Genomic DNA, 20,448 nt, shown 5'->3' with positions numbered 1-20,448 from the left:
ATCCAGGCACAGGAGGGAACAGGTTGATCTACGGCCCAGGGTGTGCAGAATCCACAGCACACAGGGGCTCTATTACTGAGCGCAAGCTGCAGGGCCAACACGGACGAGGGAAGCTAGATATAGAAACCCATCCCATCCAGCTGTGGCTACAGGGAAAGCCAAAAGTAGACCTGGTGCTTAGCAGGAACATGCTAAGATTTCCCAAGTCTTCAACAGTGAGTCTATCTGTAGCCAAGTCATTTCTTCCTCCCACTGGTCTTGGGCCTTGAATTTAGAACCTGGGCACTGTCTCTGAGCTTCTTTGCTCAAGGCTAGTGTTGTACCTCCTGGGGCCATAGCTCTACTTCTGGCTCTCTGGGGATTAATTAGAGATAAGAGTCTCATGGATTTTTCCTACCTGGGCTGGCTTTGAACCACAGTCCTCAGATCTCAGCCTCTTGAGTAGCTACGATTGCAGGCATGAGGCACCAGGGCCCAGCCCAAGATGGTTTTGAACACACACCAGAGAAGGAAGGGAAAGTCCCCCTGGGAGTCACATCTGCTCTCAGGTATGGTGACAGGGACCTTGATGTTTCACCTAATTTTGCCTTTCAGGTCATCTGGTCTCAACTTTCATCTGACCTCCGAGAATGGGCATACTCACTTTGATATAGATAGATAGATAGAGAGAGAGAGAGAGAGAGAGAGAGAGAGAGAGATACTGTATATGCAATATATGCAGTATAGAGAGGATTGAGTCCATACATAGAGTATATCGACTCTGATATATACACTCAGCCTGAGGTTGGGGGCTGCTGGCAGGTGGCTCTGTGTTGATCCCTGCGAGTTCTTTCCCCAAGTGGGAAAGAATGAATGTATGTGTGTGTTCATGTGTACATATCCATGTGTGTGCATGCACATGTGTGTGTGCACACATGTGTGTGTGGACTAGCAGGAAGGAGGATGCAGTCTGTCACACTCTGCTCAGTGCCCAGCAGCGTGTGGCCGGCGGTGCTTGGGGCACAGACTCTGGCCCACAGCACCATGCCAATGGTGTCAGCCAGGATCACAGAGGAGACGACTTTAACTACAAGGCCCCCCGCACACAGACGGCGTGCCCACAGCTGCCTTGTAGCTGATCAAAGAATCACCACAACAGTGTGATTAATCGAAGAGTCAGCCGCACTGGCTTAACCCATGCAAGCATTGTTTCAGAATCAAAGCCCGCATATCACCCGGGCCTGAGAGAGAGAGCTAAGCTACTGTATCACCGATGAATACTCAGGGGGACTTTGATAGCATCTCTGTTTAATTTCCACGGCCCTAGTGAGCCTGGAGTTTATCACGTTTTATCAACTCCAGTTCTGCAATCAAAACCCAGCTAACCCCGCGCTCAGCCCCTCTCTCCACCGAAGCCCTTCCAGCGGCAGGCTGAAGAGTTTAAAGTGCTTTCTGGGCAAGGACAGCAGGGGGCAGGGGGTGCTGCCTTCAAAGGAGGGGGGTCTCCCTGCCGTGCATGAGGAAGGCTTAGAAGCTGTGCCAGCACTGCCTACTAGGGCCAGAGCCATGACTGCATAACTTTTGAGGAGAGTAATTTCCAAGTATTTAAATGGGAGGGGGAGGAGGAGGTTAAATTGGGATGCCATAATTGAAAGGACAAAAATCAGTGGGTTAATTAAGTTCCAACAGAATAATGAACTTGTGATCAGCTTGCTTGAAATCCAAGTTCAAGGGCACCAAAGACATAAACTGTCTCCCGTCATGTTACAGGCTCACAGGGTCAAAGGAAAAGGCACCAAAGCACAGAGGTGCCACAGGACCTGGCTGTCCCCAAGTAAAAGCCAGGTGAGCAGGGAAAGGCACTTCACCTGTTTCTCTGGAGGTGCTGATCCGCCCGCCCATGTTCCTTCTCATCCTTCATAAATACTGACAAGCAAGAGACGGAAATCATACAGCTCCATCATCAAGAAAGGTAGCCCAGGGGAGTAGAGGTATAGCTCAAATGGTCGAGTGCCAGCCTTGAGTGAAAAAGCCAAGCAAGCATGTGACACCCTGAATTCAGGCCCCAACAGTAGCACAAAAAACAAGGTAGCCTGAGGCCAAGTTTCGCCAACACACACATTACAACACACAAGGACTGACCTCTTGGGGAGGCTAGAAGTGTGTGGGTAACTGGCTCACAGGCCACCCAACGGGCACAGGCCCAGGCTGAGGCGTCTGGTGGGGCAGCTCAGCAGTGCACTGGTACCACCTGCACACTGGACTGGGCAGATAACCCTGTCCGGGTTAGTTGGGTGGCAGCAGGCTACAGCTACTGCTGCTCTGGTATTTAGAAACTACAGCAAGTGTTGTTGGGTTTTTTTTCCCCCTTTTTTTTCTATGCTCTCCTAGATCACAAGGAATTTTCCAGCTAGCAAACTAACAATGGTGAACACTTCCTTCCCCCGCCTTAAAGGTCTGTGGGGTATTTTTTTTTCCTAAAAGAAGAATCTGAGTACAGTACAAAGGCTGAATCAATTCAACCTTTGCTTCCATTTGTATTAACCACTTGATGACCACAGTTTCCATAAACTACATAAGGCAGGCCTACTCTTAACTTCTCCCTCTTAAAAATAAACCCAGATCGAGTTCCACAGCATTGCTCTGGTCACAGTCCTGCTCACACAGCCCCAACTCTACACCAGCCAGAGGAGGGGTGAGAAGGTGGGCCCTCCCTAGGACCCAGAGAGCTCCACCCTGACTTGCTCACCATCACCTCAAAGGAGTGTCATCCCTGCCCACTCCCATCGGGTCTGTGGTGCCATATTGTCCCTGGTGGACAGGAAAAAGGAGGACTCCACCATTGCCTTGCAAATGAAACTATCCCAGGAGGCCCCAAGAGCAGTGGTCCCTTGCAGCGTACAGTGCCATGAGTCACTTGTCCTGATGGCTGGGATGTGCCAAGTACCAACACGCCAGAATCATCAGCACACCTGGCTCTAATATCAAGGGGGTGTGGTGAGGTTCTTCCTGTGAATTTGGAGGTCTAATCACTTTGCTGTTGACTTCCCAAATGGCCTTCAAAGGAGAGTTTTTCTCCTGAGTACTCAGGTTCAGGTATGTATCTACTATCCTGCTGGCGACCTGTACATCCCACTGACATCTCCAGCTCAGACACATTCCTGTCACAGGACATCCATAACAGGGCTGGGAGCACCACAGTCCATAGATGGTTTTAGTTACTTTTCTAGTAACTGTGACAAAAAAAAAAAACCTGACAGAAACAACTTAAAGAAGGAAGGATTTATTTTTCCTAGAGGTGTCAGAGGTTCACCCAGCAGTTGCTTTTGCCCGAGGGGCACAGATGTAACATCATGGTAATACAAGTATGTGGCAGAGGAGATCCTCATGGTGGCAGGAAACAGAGTAAGAAAGTGTCCCCAAAGTCTTAACAGTTCCAACACTGTTGTTCAAAAGCAAAATGCAAAGTCTCCTCTGAGACTCAAGGAAAACCCTTTCAGCTATGAGTCTCTGTAAAGTCAAAGTGCCATAATTCCAAATATGATGGCACAGAATAAACGTGCTTATTCCAAGGAAGCAATTTGGAAACAGTCAAGAAGACTCAGATCAAAGCAAGACCAAACCCAAGCAGGGAAAGCATTAAGTCTCTTAGCTTTATGCCCAGCATTCAAACATTGTGTTGTGCTATGAGCACCCAGGACAGTCCGATCCCTGTGGTCTTGCTATTTGCAGCCCACACGGTTGCTCTCTTAGGCTGGCTTCTCTTGTTGCTTGTGGCTTTCCTCAGCAGGGATATCTCCAGCATCCTGAGATCCCACAACAGCTTTAGGCTTTACCCTCATTGTTTCATGCATCTCCCTCTCAGAAGCTGCCTACAGGGATTCTGACCCTGTCCTAGGCCTCCCTTCAAAATTTCCACAGAAGCCTCCATGAATGGCCCTGCAGCTCTTGCAATCTACCAGCCTGGAGAGCCTGCATCATGAACTCTACGCCAAGCAAAGTGCAACAAGCTCCCACTGTATCTGGATTCCCTTGGACCAAAGCCACAGCAAGCTCTGACTGCCTGGGCAGTGGAATCCTGGAAAACATTTTCTTGAGAAGTCCTGCTTTTTTCAAGGGAAAAAAAAATCTTTGAAGTGAGTTTACCATTTTATACCCTGGAGCTGGCGATGGGTAGACTCAAACTCAGTATCTGATGTTGTGCAAACTGGCTGATATTCTATGACCTCCAACCCCACAAAGTGTTTTTTAATGGAACTAATCTTAAAAAAAAAAAAAAAAAAAAAAAAACACATCCTCATTGTTCAAAGCCAAGTCAAACTTAGGATTTCTCAAATCTTTCTCTGGATTTTTACCCCTGCCCCTCACCATAAATCTAGCTAAATGCAGTTATCATAACCATGCCACAGTCTAAATGTTGTGCTGTTCTGAAGCCTCATCTGCCAAATCAGTTAGCCAATTACATTTAAATTTAGCATCACTTAAAGTCTCAGGGCATGGACAAAATGTAGACAAATTCTTTGCCAGACTAACACAAACCGGCCTCTAGTCTAGTTCCCAAGAGAGTCCTTGTTCCCATCTAAAGCTTTGTACAGTCTTTACTGTCGACATTCCTATCAGCATTTGGTCTTCCGGGCTTCCACTAGAATCCCCCACTATGCTCTGCTTAGACTCTAGGGCATCTCTAGCCCACACCTTTAAGTATTTCTGAACTCCTCTCACCGATCAGTTACAAAAGCTTAAGAACCACATAGCTGGACTTACATACAGCAATGGCCCCATTTCTGACACCAGTTTTTCTTTTACTGACTTCTCTCACTGCTACAACAAAATACCTGACTGAAACAACTTAAAGGAAGAAGGATTTACTTTGCCTCAGAGGTTGCACTCCATGGTTGCTAGGCCCCAGGGATTAGGACAGAACGTCATTATAGCAGTGGGAATTTGTGAGAGAGGAGGTTCTCACCTCATGGTAGACAGGAAGCAGAGAGCAAGAGAGCGAGAGAGAGAGAGAGAGAGAGAGAGAGAGAGAGAGAGAGAGAGAGAGAAGGGGAGAGGGAGAGAGAGAGAGAGAGAGAGAAAGAGAGAGTGGGAGGGAGCACAAGCAGGAGCCTAGAGACCAGGTATGATCTCCAAATGCACACCTCTAGTGATCTTCCTCCTCCAGCTAAGTTCTACCTCAGGAAGTGTCCTGTGAACCAATCAATCAAAACATGAGCAGGGACATTTCATATTCAAACCATAAAAGAGCCACCATCAGAGACACAGTTCTGCATTTGGGAGCAGGAGTCACCCAGCTGTAGCAAGTTTATATAAGAGTCCCCTGGGGAGGCTGTCAAAGCAAACAGTCCTGAACCTCGCCCCCAGAGACCCTGGCTCCAGAAATGGGAGTGGGAATGGGGGGAGGGGGAAATTTTGGAAAGCTCCCAACTGATACTGAAACAGCTTGGTACTTATTAGGTGTTTGATGAGTAAATGAGGAATGGCGTGAACTTGAAGGTGACCATTCATGGAAGATGACCTCTAGAATATGTCTCCCAGTCTCTTCCTCTCCACCTCAAGTCAAGACAAGAATACTTCAATCCCTCCCCTCTAGACACCCACCCCACCATTCAAAATCTGAGCCACATCACCCATCCTCCCAAACCTTCTCACTCTGCCAATGGGACAGGCACTGGCACTCAGAATCTGATACCACCCAACCATGTGGTCTTAGCACACATGTACACACATGCACTGGTACACATGGCCTTGCCTCTCAGGCTCCTCCAAGTTGCCTTTCAGCTCTCAGCTCAGGGAGGCAGGTAGCAGGCAGAGCAGAAGATTGAAAGCCTGTGAGCACTGGAGTCAGAGGAACCAGAATTTGAACTGCAGCCCCAACACTTATGGGTGTATGAGCCCCCAGCAAGTAAACCATACTGGGGCTGAATTTCTACTCTATAAAACTGGAAGATTGCATAGTATTCTGCCTACAGCCTACAGAATTGTAATGTGCATAGTGTACCTAGAATTTACATCAAAGGATACAACCAACAGAGTGAAAAAGCAACTAAAGAATGGGAGAAAATATATGCAACTTATATATCTGATGAAGTGTTGCTATCCAATCTATAAAGAACTCCTACAGCTAAACAAAAATAATCAAGCCAAGTGCCGCTCACCTGTAAGCCTAGCTACTCAGGGGACTGAAATCTGAAGATCAAGGTTTAAAGCCAGGCCAGGCAGGAAAGTCCATGAGAACTCTATCTCCAATCTACCAATGAAAAACCAGACTGGAGGCATGACTCAAGTGGCCGAGCACCAGCCATGAGCAAAGAACACCAAGTGAAATGACAAAGCCCTGAGTTCTAGCACCGATAACAATACACACACACACACACACACACACACACACACACACACACAAAATAAATAAATAATCAAACTACTCAAAAAGCAAAGGACTTAGCATTTCTCCATAGATGATATTCAAATCACAAACAAGCATATTCAGCATCACTAGGTTTGCAACCCACAAGTTACCATTAGGATGATAAAACAGAAAAAACAAACAAACAAAATACCCAGAATATAATCAGAAAAGATGTGAGGAAATTGGAAACTCTGATATACTGTGAGTGGGAAATATGATAGTTCCCTAAAAATCTAAAAATAAATTTCCATTTGTCCCAGCAATTCTATCTCTCAGTATATATGCAAAAGAATTAAGAGCAGGGTCTAAGGAGATACTTCTTCACCTGTGTTCAGGGCAGCATAATTCACAACAGCCACAAGGGTCTACAGCCCATAGAACACCTTATTCAGTCTTCAAAAGGATGATAAACCTGACCCATGCTGACACATGATGAACGTTGGAGGTAGTCTGGCAAGTGAAATCAGCTAGTCACAAAATAATAAATACAACCTGGGTGCCAGTGGCTCAGACCTATTATCCTAGCCACTTGGGAGGCTGAGATCTGAGGATCACAGTTCAAAGCCAGCCTAGACAAGAAAATCCGTAAGACTCTTATCTCTAATTAACCACCAAAAAGTTTGAAGTGGAGCTGTGTCTCAAATGGTAGAACACCAGCCTTGAGAAAAAAAAAGCTTACGGACAGTGCTCAGGCCCAAAGTTCAAGCCTCAGTACTGTTATATACACAAAAAATACTCAGTGTGATATGATTCTACTTTTATGAGTTCCCAAGACTCATCAAACTCACAGAGACAGGAAGTAGAATGGTAACTTCCATGGGCTGTGGAAAGGGACGTGGGAAACTGTTTGTTTCATGAGTACCAGAGTTTCAGTTTTGCAAGATGAAAAGATTTCTAGATGTTAGTTACACAACAATGTAGATATATTTAATACCACTGATCTCTTGATTTAAAAACAGTCAAGATAGTATATTTTATGTTGTGTGTGTTTAACAATTTGTGTAAGGGCTCTGAAATTGTGCTTCTGAAATTTCAGCCAGCACTGGCACAACTCAAGTGTGCCTGTTAAAACAAACAGGGGCAGATTGTAGCCCAACAAAAGGAGCTGTGGTCCTCAGGGAAGTCCTGGGGGAAGCATGGGCTACAATGCTCCGGTGTGTGGCCCTGGGCTCCAGGCCCGTGGGGCTCTCACATTTCTGCCTAGACAAGCTCTGCCTCTCGCCAGAAGTGTGTCAGGCAAACCAAACACATACCCACAGGTTGTCCCCAACAAGGGAGGTAATGTCACACACCCTGAAGTGGCTTTGCCTCCCAGGCAGCTGGAAAGAGGAGATCAGACTCAGGCAAGGACACTGAATACAGACAGTACAGGGAGACCATAATTCTCTAGGACAGCCCCATGCAGAAGGCCAAGCAGGACCCTGGGGCCATGGAAACATAGGCAGGAAAGGAAACAGCCTGGGGAGGGACAGCTCACTCTTGGAAGCTGGCCCTCACCTTCATGACCCAAGTGACAAAGGAGGCTCTGCTCATTCCACAACAGCCAATCACCTCCTCTCAACCCAACCACATCAGCCACATAGCCATTCCTTATCTTCATCGACACCTCTGACATTTCCTATGTTCAACTCCAAGGCTGCCATTACTTTGCTACATGGATTCTGATCCCTTAGCAATGTGTTCATATGGTTGTGGGTTTTGCAACTCAAACAAAGCCAAGATATTCTGGAATTCCTTTTTCTGTTGGCACCCTCCACCAACAAATAATGTAAGTATTGTACCCACAAAACTGGAATCTGCCATTGCATGCTGAGTCTCAGAGTGCACAATGATCTCTATCATCTGTAGGATTTAGAAAAGTCACATACATTAGCTCCTTCAGCCTTGCTGACTGACTACCCTTTGGGGTAGGTTTTATTTGTATGCCCCCCTTATAATTAAGAAAATGGGAGCCAGGTGCTGGTGGTTCACACCTGTAATCCTAGCTACTCAGGAGGCTTGAGATCTGGAGGACTGTAGTTTGAGTTTAGCACAGGCAGAAAAGTCCACTTGACTCTCTCTTAAAAATGAGTGGCAAGAAAGAAGCCATTCTGGAGGAGTGGTTCAAGTGGTAGAGAGAGCTAGGTGAGCAAGCAAGTCAAGCAGGTGTTGAGGCCTTGAGTTTAAACCCTGGTACTGGCAAAATTAATTAAAAAATAGGGGGAAGGAAGGAAGGAAGGAAGGAAGGAAGGAAGGAAGGGAAGGAGGGATGGAGGGAGGGAGGAACTGCTGAGAGTCTTTGGGGAATCTAAAAAGTAGCATGATATTCCACATAAGTCTCCAAACCCAATCATCTGTTCCACTTACTATGATAAAAATGAAATAAAAACTACAAACATAAAACCACTCTAAAGTAAGTAAATAAGCAAGCAAGTTTCTCTTAGGGTCAGTCAATTAATAAACTCTTAATAATAACTACTAGTTGGGCTGGGGGTGTAGCTCAATAGTAGAACAGTCACCTAGCATGTGGGAAGTCCTGGGTTCAATCCCCAGGGCTACAAACAAAAAAAAATAATAATAACACTTGCTAACTTTTCCTCCAGTATTTCACTTACATCTCCTCATAACCCAATGGGATCAACAGTCATTAGTTCATTCCTCAGATGAGGCACCTGAGAACAAGAAAGGTTCATTAATTTGCCCAACAACACACAGTAAGTGGGAAAGCCATGAGTTAGGCTGAAGCCCTTGCCCTTAGCCATGGTGCAATTTTCCAAAAGTGGAGAAAGTCCACTGGTGACATACCAGGGCAGGGCAAATACTTTTGGCCTTTAACTGGGATCTAAAAGAAGGAATGAAATGGTTTTAGATCAAATGAACTGGCAACCCTGACACCACCTGCTCCAATGGGTGTTGGCACCCAAGACCCCAAAGAGGCCCCATCTCCCAGATACCCGCTGAGATATTCTGAGCATAGGACAGTCCCTGCTAGTACCCCAGCAAGAAAGATGTCACCATCTCCTGTAACCAACCTTCCGGGTACCCTTAGTTTTTTGTTTTTTCAGTTAGTCTGGGTTTCCACAGATCTTATCTTCTAACTTTCCAAGGCTTTTCTGGTGCAGCTGATAATTCTTGTTAGCCCTGTTCAAGTGAGAAAGGCAAAGGCACAACCAGAAAGTACTGTGCTTATTGATTATTCACGGTGTGTATTGTATATTTCTGTGGAGAAATATACAATGAGGTTATGTGGAGAAGGAACCAACAGAGACAAAGGCCCCTAAAGAGAAGTGGGGCCTGCTGTCTGCTTCTGTGGCTGAAATCCAGGGGCTCCGATGGGGACAGAGGGTATAAAAAGGGGGGGGGGGGACAAGTGCCATCTGCCCTGTGCCTTCCCGAGGTTCTGCTCAGTGCCTTGCTGAACAGGTTGTGGAGAGCCAGGGGACAGAAGAGGGGCACTTTGAATGGGAAGAAAGACAATCTGATTATTTAGGAAGTGCTGGGTGCTGGTAACAAAGGGGACAGGGAAGTTCCTGGGTCTGCCCTGGTCCCTAGGCCTGTCCCCGGTGTTATGCCAGCTCCTGACCCAATCCTTGGCGCCCGGGAGTGACCACCAGGCGCCTACCAACACGCCCACCATCCCTTCTGGCTGGGTAGCTTGGGTCTGGAGTCTCCAGGCTAGGCCCCAGCATCTCAGCTGATAGACAGGTGCCCTAGACTTTGAGTGTCCAGGTCCCCAGAAACGGCTGGCCACCCCCAAATGATGCCTGAGGGGGTCAGGTGCACTGTGCTCTGCACCCACGTGACCACGGAGAGCTGCACCCCAAGTGCCAGGCCGCTGGAGCCACTGCCCGGGTCGGAGCCCAGGTGGGCCTCCGGCGCCTCCCCACAGCCTCGCGGGGGCCCCAGCCCCGGTGCGGGGAGGAGAGGGGGTGCAGCTGGCTCCGGAGCCTCCCCGTCTCCCCGCTGCCCTGCCAGCTTCCCGCAGGCCCAGCTGCTGGGGGAGGGGGCGCCCAGCGAGCGCGGCTGCCGGGCCGGGCCTGGCCCCCGCCATGGATCCCGCAGGCCTCGGCCGGCCGGGCCGCTGCGCTCCGCTCCGCTCGGCGGCGGGGCCCTGGGCCCGGGGCGCGCACGCGTCACCCCGGAGCCGGGCACCCCGCGCCCCCCGGTCCCCGCCCTCCCGCCAGCCTCACTTAACTGTTCCCCGCGGGGGCGGCGGCGGCGGGTCCCGGCTCCGTCTCACGCAGAAGCAGCTTCTCATCGCCCGGGCGGCGCGGGAGGGGCCGGGCCCGGGGCCCAGGCGGCGGAGCCGGCGGCGCGGCGGGAGCGCCAGCCGAGCCTCCCCGGGCGGGCGCGGGGCGCGGGGCGGCGCGGGGCGCGGGGCGGGGCGGGCGGGGCGCGGCCTGGCAGCGGCGACAACGACCACGACAGCGGCGGCCGCGGCAGGCCCGGTCCGGACCCCGCACTGGCGCGGGCGGGCGGGCGCGGAGGGAGTGGGAGCCCTGGCGTCCGTCCGGAGCCCGCACCCCGCCTGCCTCCCCGATCCCCCCTCTCCTGGGAGCCCCGGCCTCCGGCAGCCGCGAGGTTCTGGGATCCTCCCCCCCCCTTTCCGGGGACCCCCTCCCCCCAGCCCGCCTGACTCCCCTAGGCCTGGCTCTGTGTACCCGGGACTTGTCAGCCCAGCTGCAGTCCTCGGAGCCCCCTCCCCGCAATGGAGAGGGGCCTCGTCCAGGGCTCCAGGCCGCCCACCCAGCCCTGCACCCCACCCCGCTCCCCCTCTGGCTCTTCCCTCTGCCCAGCTGATCTAACGCCCAGCAGCCAGGCCTTTTAGATTGACCCCCATCTGCTCTGCTGGCAATGTTCAACCTCCCCCTTTTGCTGGGCCAATGATTCATCCACAGAAGCCTGAAGCCAGGTGAGTGGGGCCTGCCTCAAGGAAGCACCCAGAGCCAGAAGTTTAACTGGTGGGAGCCCTGGCCTTGCAGTGGGGGCGGGGAGGGGGGGGGGGGAGAAAGGGAGGGAGTCCAGCCAGAGGATGAAATGGGGCTGGAGGAACAGAGAAACCCAGAACAGGGACCCTGCTCTGGGAAAAGGCAGGAGCAGACTTTCTCCCTGCACCAAGCAGAGATGCACAGTGGGCAAAAACAGTCATAATTCTCTAGATACATACAGGAAAATGGAACTAGGTAATTTGAGGGGTTGGGTGGGGTTGGGAGAGATGGGAGGGAGAACAATGGAAGAGGTGACACTGATCAAGATGTATTCATAAATTGACTTGAATTGAAACCCTTTTGTAAACAAAGATGATGATGTTGATGATGATGATGATGATGATGATGATGATGATAAACAACCTGTTACTCCACCTACCACCTGGCCTGCAGCCCTAGGCAGAAGGGTAGACAATTCGTCAAGACTCTGGCCAGAAATCTGACACCTTTAGAACTGCGGACCATAGACAAATGATTCCCTTCATCAATTTGCTAATACATGGAGTCTCCTTTTCACACTTTCTAGGCTTTTCCCAAAAAGGTGTCAAGCAGAATTTTCTATTGAAGAAAACATCCCGTGGGAAACCACCTGAGTGTGGGCATCGGTGTCACTCAGAAATACCTGTAGGTTAGGTTCTGTTACACTGTCAGGGGACAGACAATCTTTGTATCATTTAAGCTGTTACATAGCAAAGAAAATAAAAATGTTTTTATTTCCCAGGTTTAGCATAACAACAGACACCAATAACCAAGAGATAATACCAAGAAGAACAGCAGATAACCCCAGAGAATTTAATGTGTGTCGGTTGAAGAAAGCCTTCTGTAATCTAATAACTTGTTGTTCATCCATGTATATCTACATTTTGGAGAATTATAGTAGGTGTTAATATATGGGGGGGAAGGGGAGAGGCAGCTGTCTCTGTGAAGGCCAGGATGGGGGGGGGAGGCGGGAGGAAACACCTGTCTGGTTTGCTTAATCTGGTATTTCCCAAACTCATCTGGGCCAGGATGACCTTTTCAGAATTCCTCAATTAATCTTCCATATGTGAATCACTGCAGCAGACCAACAGACTTAAATATAAACCAGTTGCAAAGCTACTAAAAAAGATGCTGATAATTTGAGTCCCGTTGACTACAAAATATTTCAAAGCCCACTATAAACAACTATAATAATTCCATGAGTGTAGAAACAAAACTCAAATTAGGGAATCTGTACAATTCATTGCATTGTTAAGAGAAAACAAATATCAGGTTATTGTTAACAGATTCTTTTAAAGTATTTGATAGTTGTCTAAGTCCGTGATTTATAAATTTGAAAATCTTTTAGGAAACTGGAAGAAAATGTGTCTTAACATGACAAAATTAATCATAATCCATCAGCAAACACATTTAATGGTGAAACAGTAAAGATATTCTCACTTAAGTCCAGAAACAAAACAAAAGAAAGCCAATGCAATAAGATAAGAAAAACAAGAACTACAAATATTAAGAAGAGAACATTTTCCTTATTTGCTCATAATTTCAGTATTTCCATAAGATACAAATCAAGACAATCAATTAAAAGTACTATAGACTTTCTTATGGAAGCCTCTTATAAACATCAAAAGCAATGGTTTTGCTACATGTCAAGGAGAAAACTTGTTTTGAGAGATAGAGACCTCTCTTACAGTCAGGCTCTGGGCCTCTCTCTACCCTAGGGAACTAGAAAGTGAGTTTAGAAGGAGTGATGAGTAAATTTAGGAGGCGCAATTAGATAAGAACAAATGCTTCTGGGTTCTCTTTTTGAGGTTGGCTGATCAATTACAGAAAGCAAGTATTTTCATGTACTTTGACAGGAAAGTGGACCTGTTTCTGGGGTACATATATTCATATCTCACAATGCCTGCAACTGCAGAAATAAATATCTAATTCAAGAAGAAATATAACAAACCCATTTAGGTACAGAACAACAGCTATAGTTTCCAGGCAGCCTGGAAAATGTATTATTATACCCTAGGACCATTTCTTTTGTGTCTTTGTTTACACCAAATTCAGGAGAGGAAGTATTATTCTTGATGGGTCTCTCCTCTACAACACCAAATGCCAGTGATTTTCGTTCAGAAATTCTAATGGAAAAATATATCTGCATAAATAATAAATATTATAAGGTATATACTAGTCCTAAGCTTAACAAGAAATGGCAAGGCCCTTCTTTAGAAAGGAAACTAGAAAGCCTTACCCTAAAAGAAGACTTCCCCAAACTCAGACTTGTAACAAGTCCCTGGACAGGAAGTCTCAACATTGCAAAAAAAATACCATATCTTCCCAACTCAATTTATAAATTTAGTATGTGTAGCTAACAACCAATATGATTTGGGAGAATGAAGTAAAATAAAATTATTTTAAAGCTTATTATTATTTTAAAGCTTATCTTGATAAACAGAAGCAAGGAAAATAGCCAGGAAATTTTTGAAATAGAAGGCTGGTTGAGGGGAATGTTGCTTTAACAGATTAAGATAGAAAAATCCAGTGAGTAAAACTATAGGTCACTGAATGTGTAGGAGTACACATTCTTATTATATATTGAATCACTTATGCTTGCTTTTTTTTTATTCAGCATTCTGTTTGTCCCTTCCAGTACAAATTTATGTATTCACCTAGACCCTACTCTGAACTATATGATCTGGTCTAGTCTCTCTTACCCATCTTCTGGCTTCTGCCCCCATCTATAAGTAGAAGAGAACAAAGGAAGCAATCATTAAAAACAATAATAATAAAATGAGATAGGTCACTTTCTTGCTTGATGCCATCTAATGACTTTCCAAGAAATAAAATTCAGATGGCCCACCGGGCACTTAAAAGGACCCCTGCTCTTTAGATCTAGCCGTCTCTCCATCCTTTGCTCTGCCCCAACCATCCTGGCTTCCTTTTAGATCTCTGTGTCTCCAAGCTCTTTCTTCCTGGGTGATTGCTTTCCGCACTGTTCTCAGTCTTTAAAGCCTAGGCTCTTCTCCTCCTTAAGCTCTTGGCTTCAAATGTCACTCCCAGGAGGCCTTCACAGGTCATCTGTCTAAATACATCCCTGCTGTTTCTGTGCTGCATGCATTCATTTCCTGCTTATCACTCATCACAATATGCAACTGTCTACTATTTGTTTACCCATTCAACTAGCAGCCTCCACACCAGATCAAAAGCTACAGGCAGGGAACATATCTGTTCAGTGGACCAAACATAAATCAGCCACCACACATACTAGCCCCTCAGTAAATACTTTCTTTGACCTTTCTGTTATTCTTTTGTTTTTTTTTGGTGGTCCTGGGATTTGAACTCAGGGCTTTGTTTGGACTGTGATCCTCCTACCTCTGCCTCCCATGTTACTGTAGACATCAACCACTATATTCATCTTGTTCTTTGAGATAGGGTCTCACTAACATTTTGCCTAAACTGGCATTAAACTACAATCCTCCTACCTCTGCCTCTCAAGTGGCTGGGATTACAGGCATGAGCGCCCATACATAACTAGTAAACATTTTCATAGAGAGAGATGTTAGCATTTAATATGGGTACATCCTTTGTCCATGTCTAATAATTTACTATTGGAGAGAGTAGAACAAGTGAATACAGATGTATGCTTAAGGATAATTATCTTAACATTGCTTATGTTAAGACAGCTTATTGGACACATCCTAATGTCAAGCAATAGATGCCAGAGTCATTTATAAGAAGGTGCATGGATGTGGAAATATACCATGATACTTTATTAAGTAAAAAACAGGTTATGGGCTGGGAAGTTGGCTCAGTGGTAGAGTGTTTGCCTCCCATGCATGAGGCCCTGGGTTCAATTCCTCAGCACCACATAAGCAGAAAAAAGCCAGAAGTGGCGCTGTGGCCCAAGTGGTAGGGTGCTAGCCTTGAGCTGAAAAGCTGAGGGACAGCGCCCAGGCCCAGGGTTCAGCCCCCATGACCAACAAAAAATTAAAAAATAAATAAAAAGCAGGTTATTCAACAATATGCATTTACTTTACACCAATTTTATATGCATATGCATTTGTATTTATTTATATATATTCAGATATAAATACTTGAAAACACATGTGTTTCTGCACGCACACACACACACCATTCACTCTTAACAGGGGCTACATATTGGGGATGGGTTACACAGAAACTACCATTTGCTATTTTAGTATCGTCATATCACTTAGGACTACAGATGCAAGTGACAGAGAACTCAACCAACAGTAGCTTCAACAGTAGACATTTCTATTCCTGGATGGCAGACATCTAACTTTAGCCTTCTTCTCTGAGAATAACACCATTAAGAACAGTCTTTCTACTGCTTCTTACATCCTCAGCCTGATGTTTATCCTCACACTTGTTCCTGCTAGGTACAGGATTGCTCCTCTAGGTTCAGATATCATGGTTTCCACATTTAAGGCAGAAGATAGGAAGAAAAAGCTCTTTAAAAAAAAAACCCACAGCAGACCTAAGATTTCATTGGTCAGAAATAGTCACATAACCCCGGTTCTTGCTGCAAAGCAGGCTGGGGTCATGGTCACCTCTTAAGACTTAGTATATTGCCAGGTTGATTTAAATGGAAAAAGAATGCAGTTCCATTATTAGAGAGGGTAATTAAGACTTTTAAAAAATGTTTTAATAATAAACATAAGTGACCTTTATAATCAAGCGGGAAATGACAGTGGGTGTTCAATGGGGATGTTCAATGCCACAAATAGTACTTTTTCTGAAAGTGATGGGTAAAATGAGGAACCTAGCAAAGAGCAGGTATGTGACCTAATTTGCAGCTTTGCAAAGCTCAGATCCCCTTTTATTCCCTCTTTGGCCCTCCTTAAGGCTCTCTCAACTAATAAATGCATCATTATTCGTTGGCCTGTTTTCTGGTATTGATCTGTGGGCACTAGAATGGATTGATTCTGCCTTGAGAGAGCAAAGGTAAAATCTCAGCAGTTAGTAGTCTTGCCAGCTACACAGAACTTTCCCCTGATCGGCATGGTTTGGGATCTCGTCTGTGCGCTCAGCTTGCACACAGGTACTTGTAGAAGCTAAAGGTAAGCAGGTGGCATTTAACAAGTGGGGGACAGGTGTGGTGATGTGGCTGGCTCTCTTTCACAAGTGTGTGACTGGATGGATGCTAAAAACCAGAATCCCTACAAAACAGTGCTGTTGCCAATAAGAAGCTATAAGCACAAACAGACCCCACATCTATCTATCTATCCATCCATCCATCCATCCACCTATGACAGCACTGCATAGAGAAATCCAAATTGTGAGACAATATCATCTTTAACTCAGAGGAACTAGGACATGGAAACTAGGCACAAAGAAACCTACTTCCTTGTCTTTAGATTATAAGTTTGGGGAGGGCCAACCTCTTAGAGGCCTTGTCTTTCCTACCACTCCAGGATGTAGCAGGAACTCAACAAAATTGGTGTGAGTGTGGGTGTGGGTGCTAGCACTGCATTTGAACTCAGGGCCACAAACTAGCTTTTTGCTCGTGGCTGATGCTCTACCGCTTGAGCCACAGCTCCATTTTTCTGCTTTTTGCTAGTTACTTGAAGATAAGAGTCTTAGGATAAGGCAGCTGGGCCTGGCTCTGAACTGAAATCCTCAGATCTCAGCCTCCTGAATATCTGGTATTACAGGCGTGAGCCACCAGTGTGTGGCCTGACAAAAATTTCTTAAATGAGTAATGTTAGCCCTAAATGGCAAATGGTAGGAGTTGTGATAATTTGCAATCACACAGCCTGGCACTCCAATTTCCCTTGAAACAGCAAGAGGCCCTCTCCAGTGTTCCTGGACTCCACATGAAGTTCTTGTCTTATAAATTATCCAGTCTTGGGTATTGGGTTATAGAAAGTGCTAAGGCAGCCAGGTGCTGGTGGCTCACACCTGTAATTCTAGCTACTCAGGAGGCTGAGATCTGAGGATCATGGTTCAAGGCCAGCCCAGGCAAGGAAAGTCTGTAAGACTCTTATCTCCAAAACCAGAAGTGGCACTGTAGCTCAAGTGGTAGAGTGCTCACCTTGAGCTGAAGAGCTGAGGGACAGCGCCCAAGCCCAGAGTTCAAGCCCCACAACCAACCAAAAAAAAAAGAAAAGCAAGTGCTAAGGCAGAATCAGGTGTGGTGGTGCATGCTTGTAATCCAAGCAATTGCAAGCTAGAGGCAGGAGGATCATGAGTTCAACACCAACCATGGAAACAAAGACTGTCCCCCAAAGGGGAAAAATATATATATATATATATATATATATATATATATATATATATATAAAGAGAGAGAGAGAGAGAGAGAGGGAGGGAGAGAAAAAACTGCCACTGAGACAGTTCTTATATGGGCCACGTCGCAGAGCTGTGTGTGAGGCCCTACATGGTAAGTCACAGCACATATTTGTTTATCTGATGACAAGTTTCTCATAGGCAACTCCAGGAAGCCATCAAATATATACCTTAGATAATGAGCTAGTGTGTGTGTATGTGTGTGTGTGTGTGTGGAGTATGTGTGTGATGTATATGAATTGTCAAGTGCTATTTCTAGAAAAAAAAAAAGTCCTTCCTATCGCTGTCCCCTTTTAACTTATAAATACTAAAATTTGACCAGGCTCAGTAGCTCACATCTATAATCCTAGCTACTCAGGAGGGGAGATCTGGAGGACCACAGTTTTGAGGCCAATCCCAGGAAAATGTAAAAGACTCCATCTCAACCAGTAAGCTAGGCATGGTGGCAGGCACCTGGCTGCAATCCTGTCTACTTAGGAGGAGGCATAGGCACAAAGATTACAGACTAAAGGAAGTCCTGGGCAAATAAAGATGAGACTCTGTCTGAAAAACAATCTGAGGCAAAAAGGGTTGGAGGTATGGCTGACATGCTAGGGTACAGCTCTGAGTTCAAATCCCAGTACTGTCCCCAAAGAAGAAAGTCTTAATTTGATCAAATGTTGATATCAGGGTATATACTTATCAGACTGCCTCCTGCTTTGTTTATTTCTTTGGGAGCAACATTTCATTCATTTCTAAATTGTTTTGTGGAATTTACCCACCCATGAAATCCCAAGATCTGGGAATCAGAGCCTCTCTGATCAAGAGGTCAGGGTTTTTAATTCTTTGCATCCATTTGGGATACAACTTTCACTATTTGTTTTTCTGATCCAGGAGCTAAAATACACCTCCCCCAGCATTTAATTCTTCCAGTGACACCCTCAGAAAGGGAAGGAGTAGGAGATCATTCGTGAGCAGGTAGCTGGAACTCCCACTGCTCATGCATCACAGACTCACACCAGTAACCGCCATGCTAAACCAGATGACATTACTCTCAGGGCTAGGCATGGCAGGACCTCTCCAATGTATCTCTGTTATTTCCCAGCCTCCTTTGCAGGTAGGTTGGCCATCTGACTAGCTCTAACCAATGATACGTGAGCAAAACGTTAAGTGTATATGTATGTACATACAGATGTGTGTCTATATAACTTTTAGGCAAAGGTAGGTTTTGAGTCTCTGCTATAATTTCCACCCTCTCCTCCCCTTCTAGTTGCTCCCAGGTAGATGATACCAAAGTAACTTTGAAGCTAGATGATGTAGGCACAGAGCGTGGCATCCTGAGCCCCTGAGCTGCCATTTAGAAGCAATCCTCCCCATCACCTAGTAGACTGTAATAATAGAGAGCAAGCCAATGAGAGGACTTGTTACTGCAGAAGAACTTTTCCTCTTCTGACTCATATACCTCCTTGATAAAAACAAATAATAAATAAATAAAAATTTTAAAAAGAGACCTGCCAGTGCCTTTCCATTGCATTTAGAAAACAATCCAGTTCCCCACCCCCTTCCCCCGGCCTGCAAAGCCCTCTAAGAGGCAGCCGGACCTATCCCTTGGACTCCCTAAGAAAGGCTTTCTGCCTGAACTGATCTGCTCCCAGATCTCTGAGCCCTCATCCCAATGTGAAGGCTCCCTCCCACAGCAACCTTCTCTGATCACCTAAGCTGGAAGCTTTGTGACTCTGTCTCATGTTTTACTGTCGTCTTGGTGCTTATTACTACCTGTCACTTCCTGGGTTTCCTTTTTTCAAGTGTCCCTGCGTTTGTCTGTCCTGTCTACCACCGAATCTTCCCAGAGCCTAGCCAAGAGCCACAGGGGAGCGCGGTACATGTTTGTTCAATGAATGGATGAGTGAATAAATGATGCCTCTCTGTGTCCTCACGGCGGCCCAAAGAGCCAACTGTACCTAGAAAGCAACATGACAGTGCCCTGTCATTCTCAATGACAACCATCGTTTGCTTTGTTCACAGAGCTAGGGGGTCACCAGCTGTGCTGGGCAGTTCTCAATGGGGCCTTACAGGTGCTCGTATACAGACGGCTGGGACCCGGGTCACCCCTTTAGTCCTGCACCGTCTGGGTGCTTAACCACTACCCACCTATGTGACTTTAAGCAAGTTACTTAGTCCCTCTGAGCCCCAGATTTTTTTGGGGGGGAGGGGTGTCCCAGGTCTTAAACTCAGGGTCTGTACACTGTCCCTTGGCTTTTTTGCTCAAGACTAGTGCTCTACCACTTGAGCCATAGCTTCCTGCTTTTGGAGATAATAACTGGAGATAAGAGTCTTATAGACTTCCCTGACAGGCTGGATTTGAACTAGAATCCTCAGATCCCAGCCTCCTGAGTAGCTAGGATGACAGTCGTGAGCCACTGGTACCTGGCTGAGTCCTGGGTTTTTATAAGTAAAATAGGAACAGATATTTATGAACTAGCACCTGTCATTTATTGGACTCTTACTATTTCTATCTTGGGCACATAAAACTAGATCAGACTTACCAAAAAAAAAAAAAAAAAAAGGCAAGGACAGCAGTTCTACCTATCAAAACTTCTGGGGGAAATGGGTGCTGGTCTAGAAAGAGGCTGTCAGCTATCCAGATCAAGAACAGAAGCAGCAAAGGGGACCCCAAGGCTGTGCCGTGCTCCTGGTGGAGGCCTACGGCCTTGGAAACTTCCCCTGAGATTTTAACTAAGTGGCTTCATCAAGTGAGAAACTTGGGGAAATGGAGTTGTGGCTCAAGTGGTAGAGCACCAGCCTTGAGCGAAAAAAGAAATATGCCAAGCAAGA

General features: G+C 46.4%; 1 protein-coding gene across 2 annotated transcripts in view; it reads right to left on the bottom strand.

The window, feature by feature from the left end:
- The window catches only part of Mvb12b (multivesicular body subunit 12B), a 161,610-nt gene extending 150,930 nt beyond the window's left edge, over positions 1-10,680 (bottom strand). Inside the window, exon 1 of one of the 2 annotated variants that reach the window (XM_042681244.1) lies at positions 10,566-10,680. In XM_042681244.1, the coding sequence (XP_042537178.1) occupies positions 10,566-10,628 (63 nt within the window). In that variant the 5' untranslated portion in view covers positions 10,629-10,680. Of the gene's footprint in view, positions 1-9,402; positions 9,590-10,565 lie in introns of those variants that run through there. The other variant, XM_042681245.1, reaches the window with a different exon arrangement.
- Between the last annotated feature and the right edge of the window lie 9,768 nt (positions 10,681-20,448).

This window comes from Dipodomys spectabilis, unplaced genomic scaffold, assembly GCF_019054845.1.
Source record: "Dipodomys spectabilis isolate Male_0828 unplaced genomic scaffold, ASM1905484v1 ptg000067l, whole genome shotgun sequence".
In the NCBI taxonomy this organism is placed as follows: Eukaryota; Metazoa; Chordata; class Mammalia; order Rodentia; family Heteromyidae; genus Dipodomys; species Dipodomys spectabilis.
Note: the sequence above shows the minus strand (reverse complement) of the source record. Positions and strands in the feature narration are given on the sequence as shown.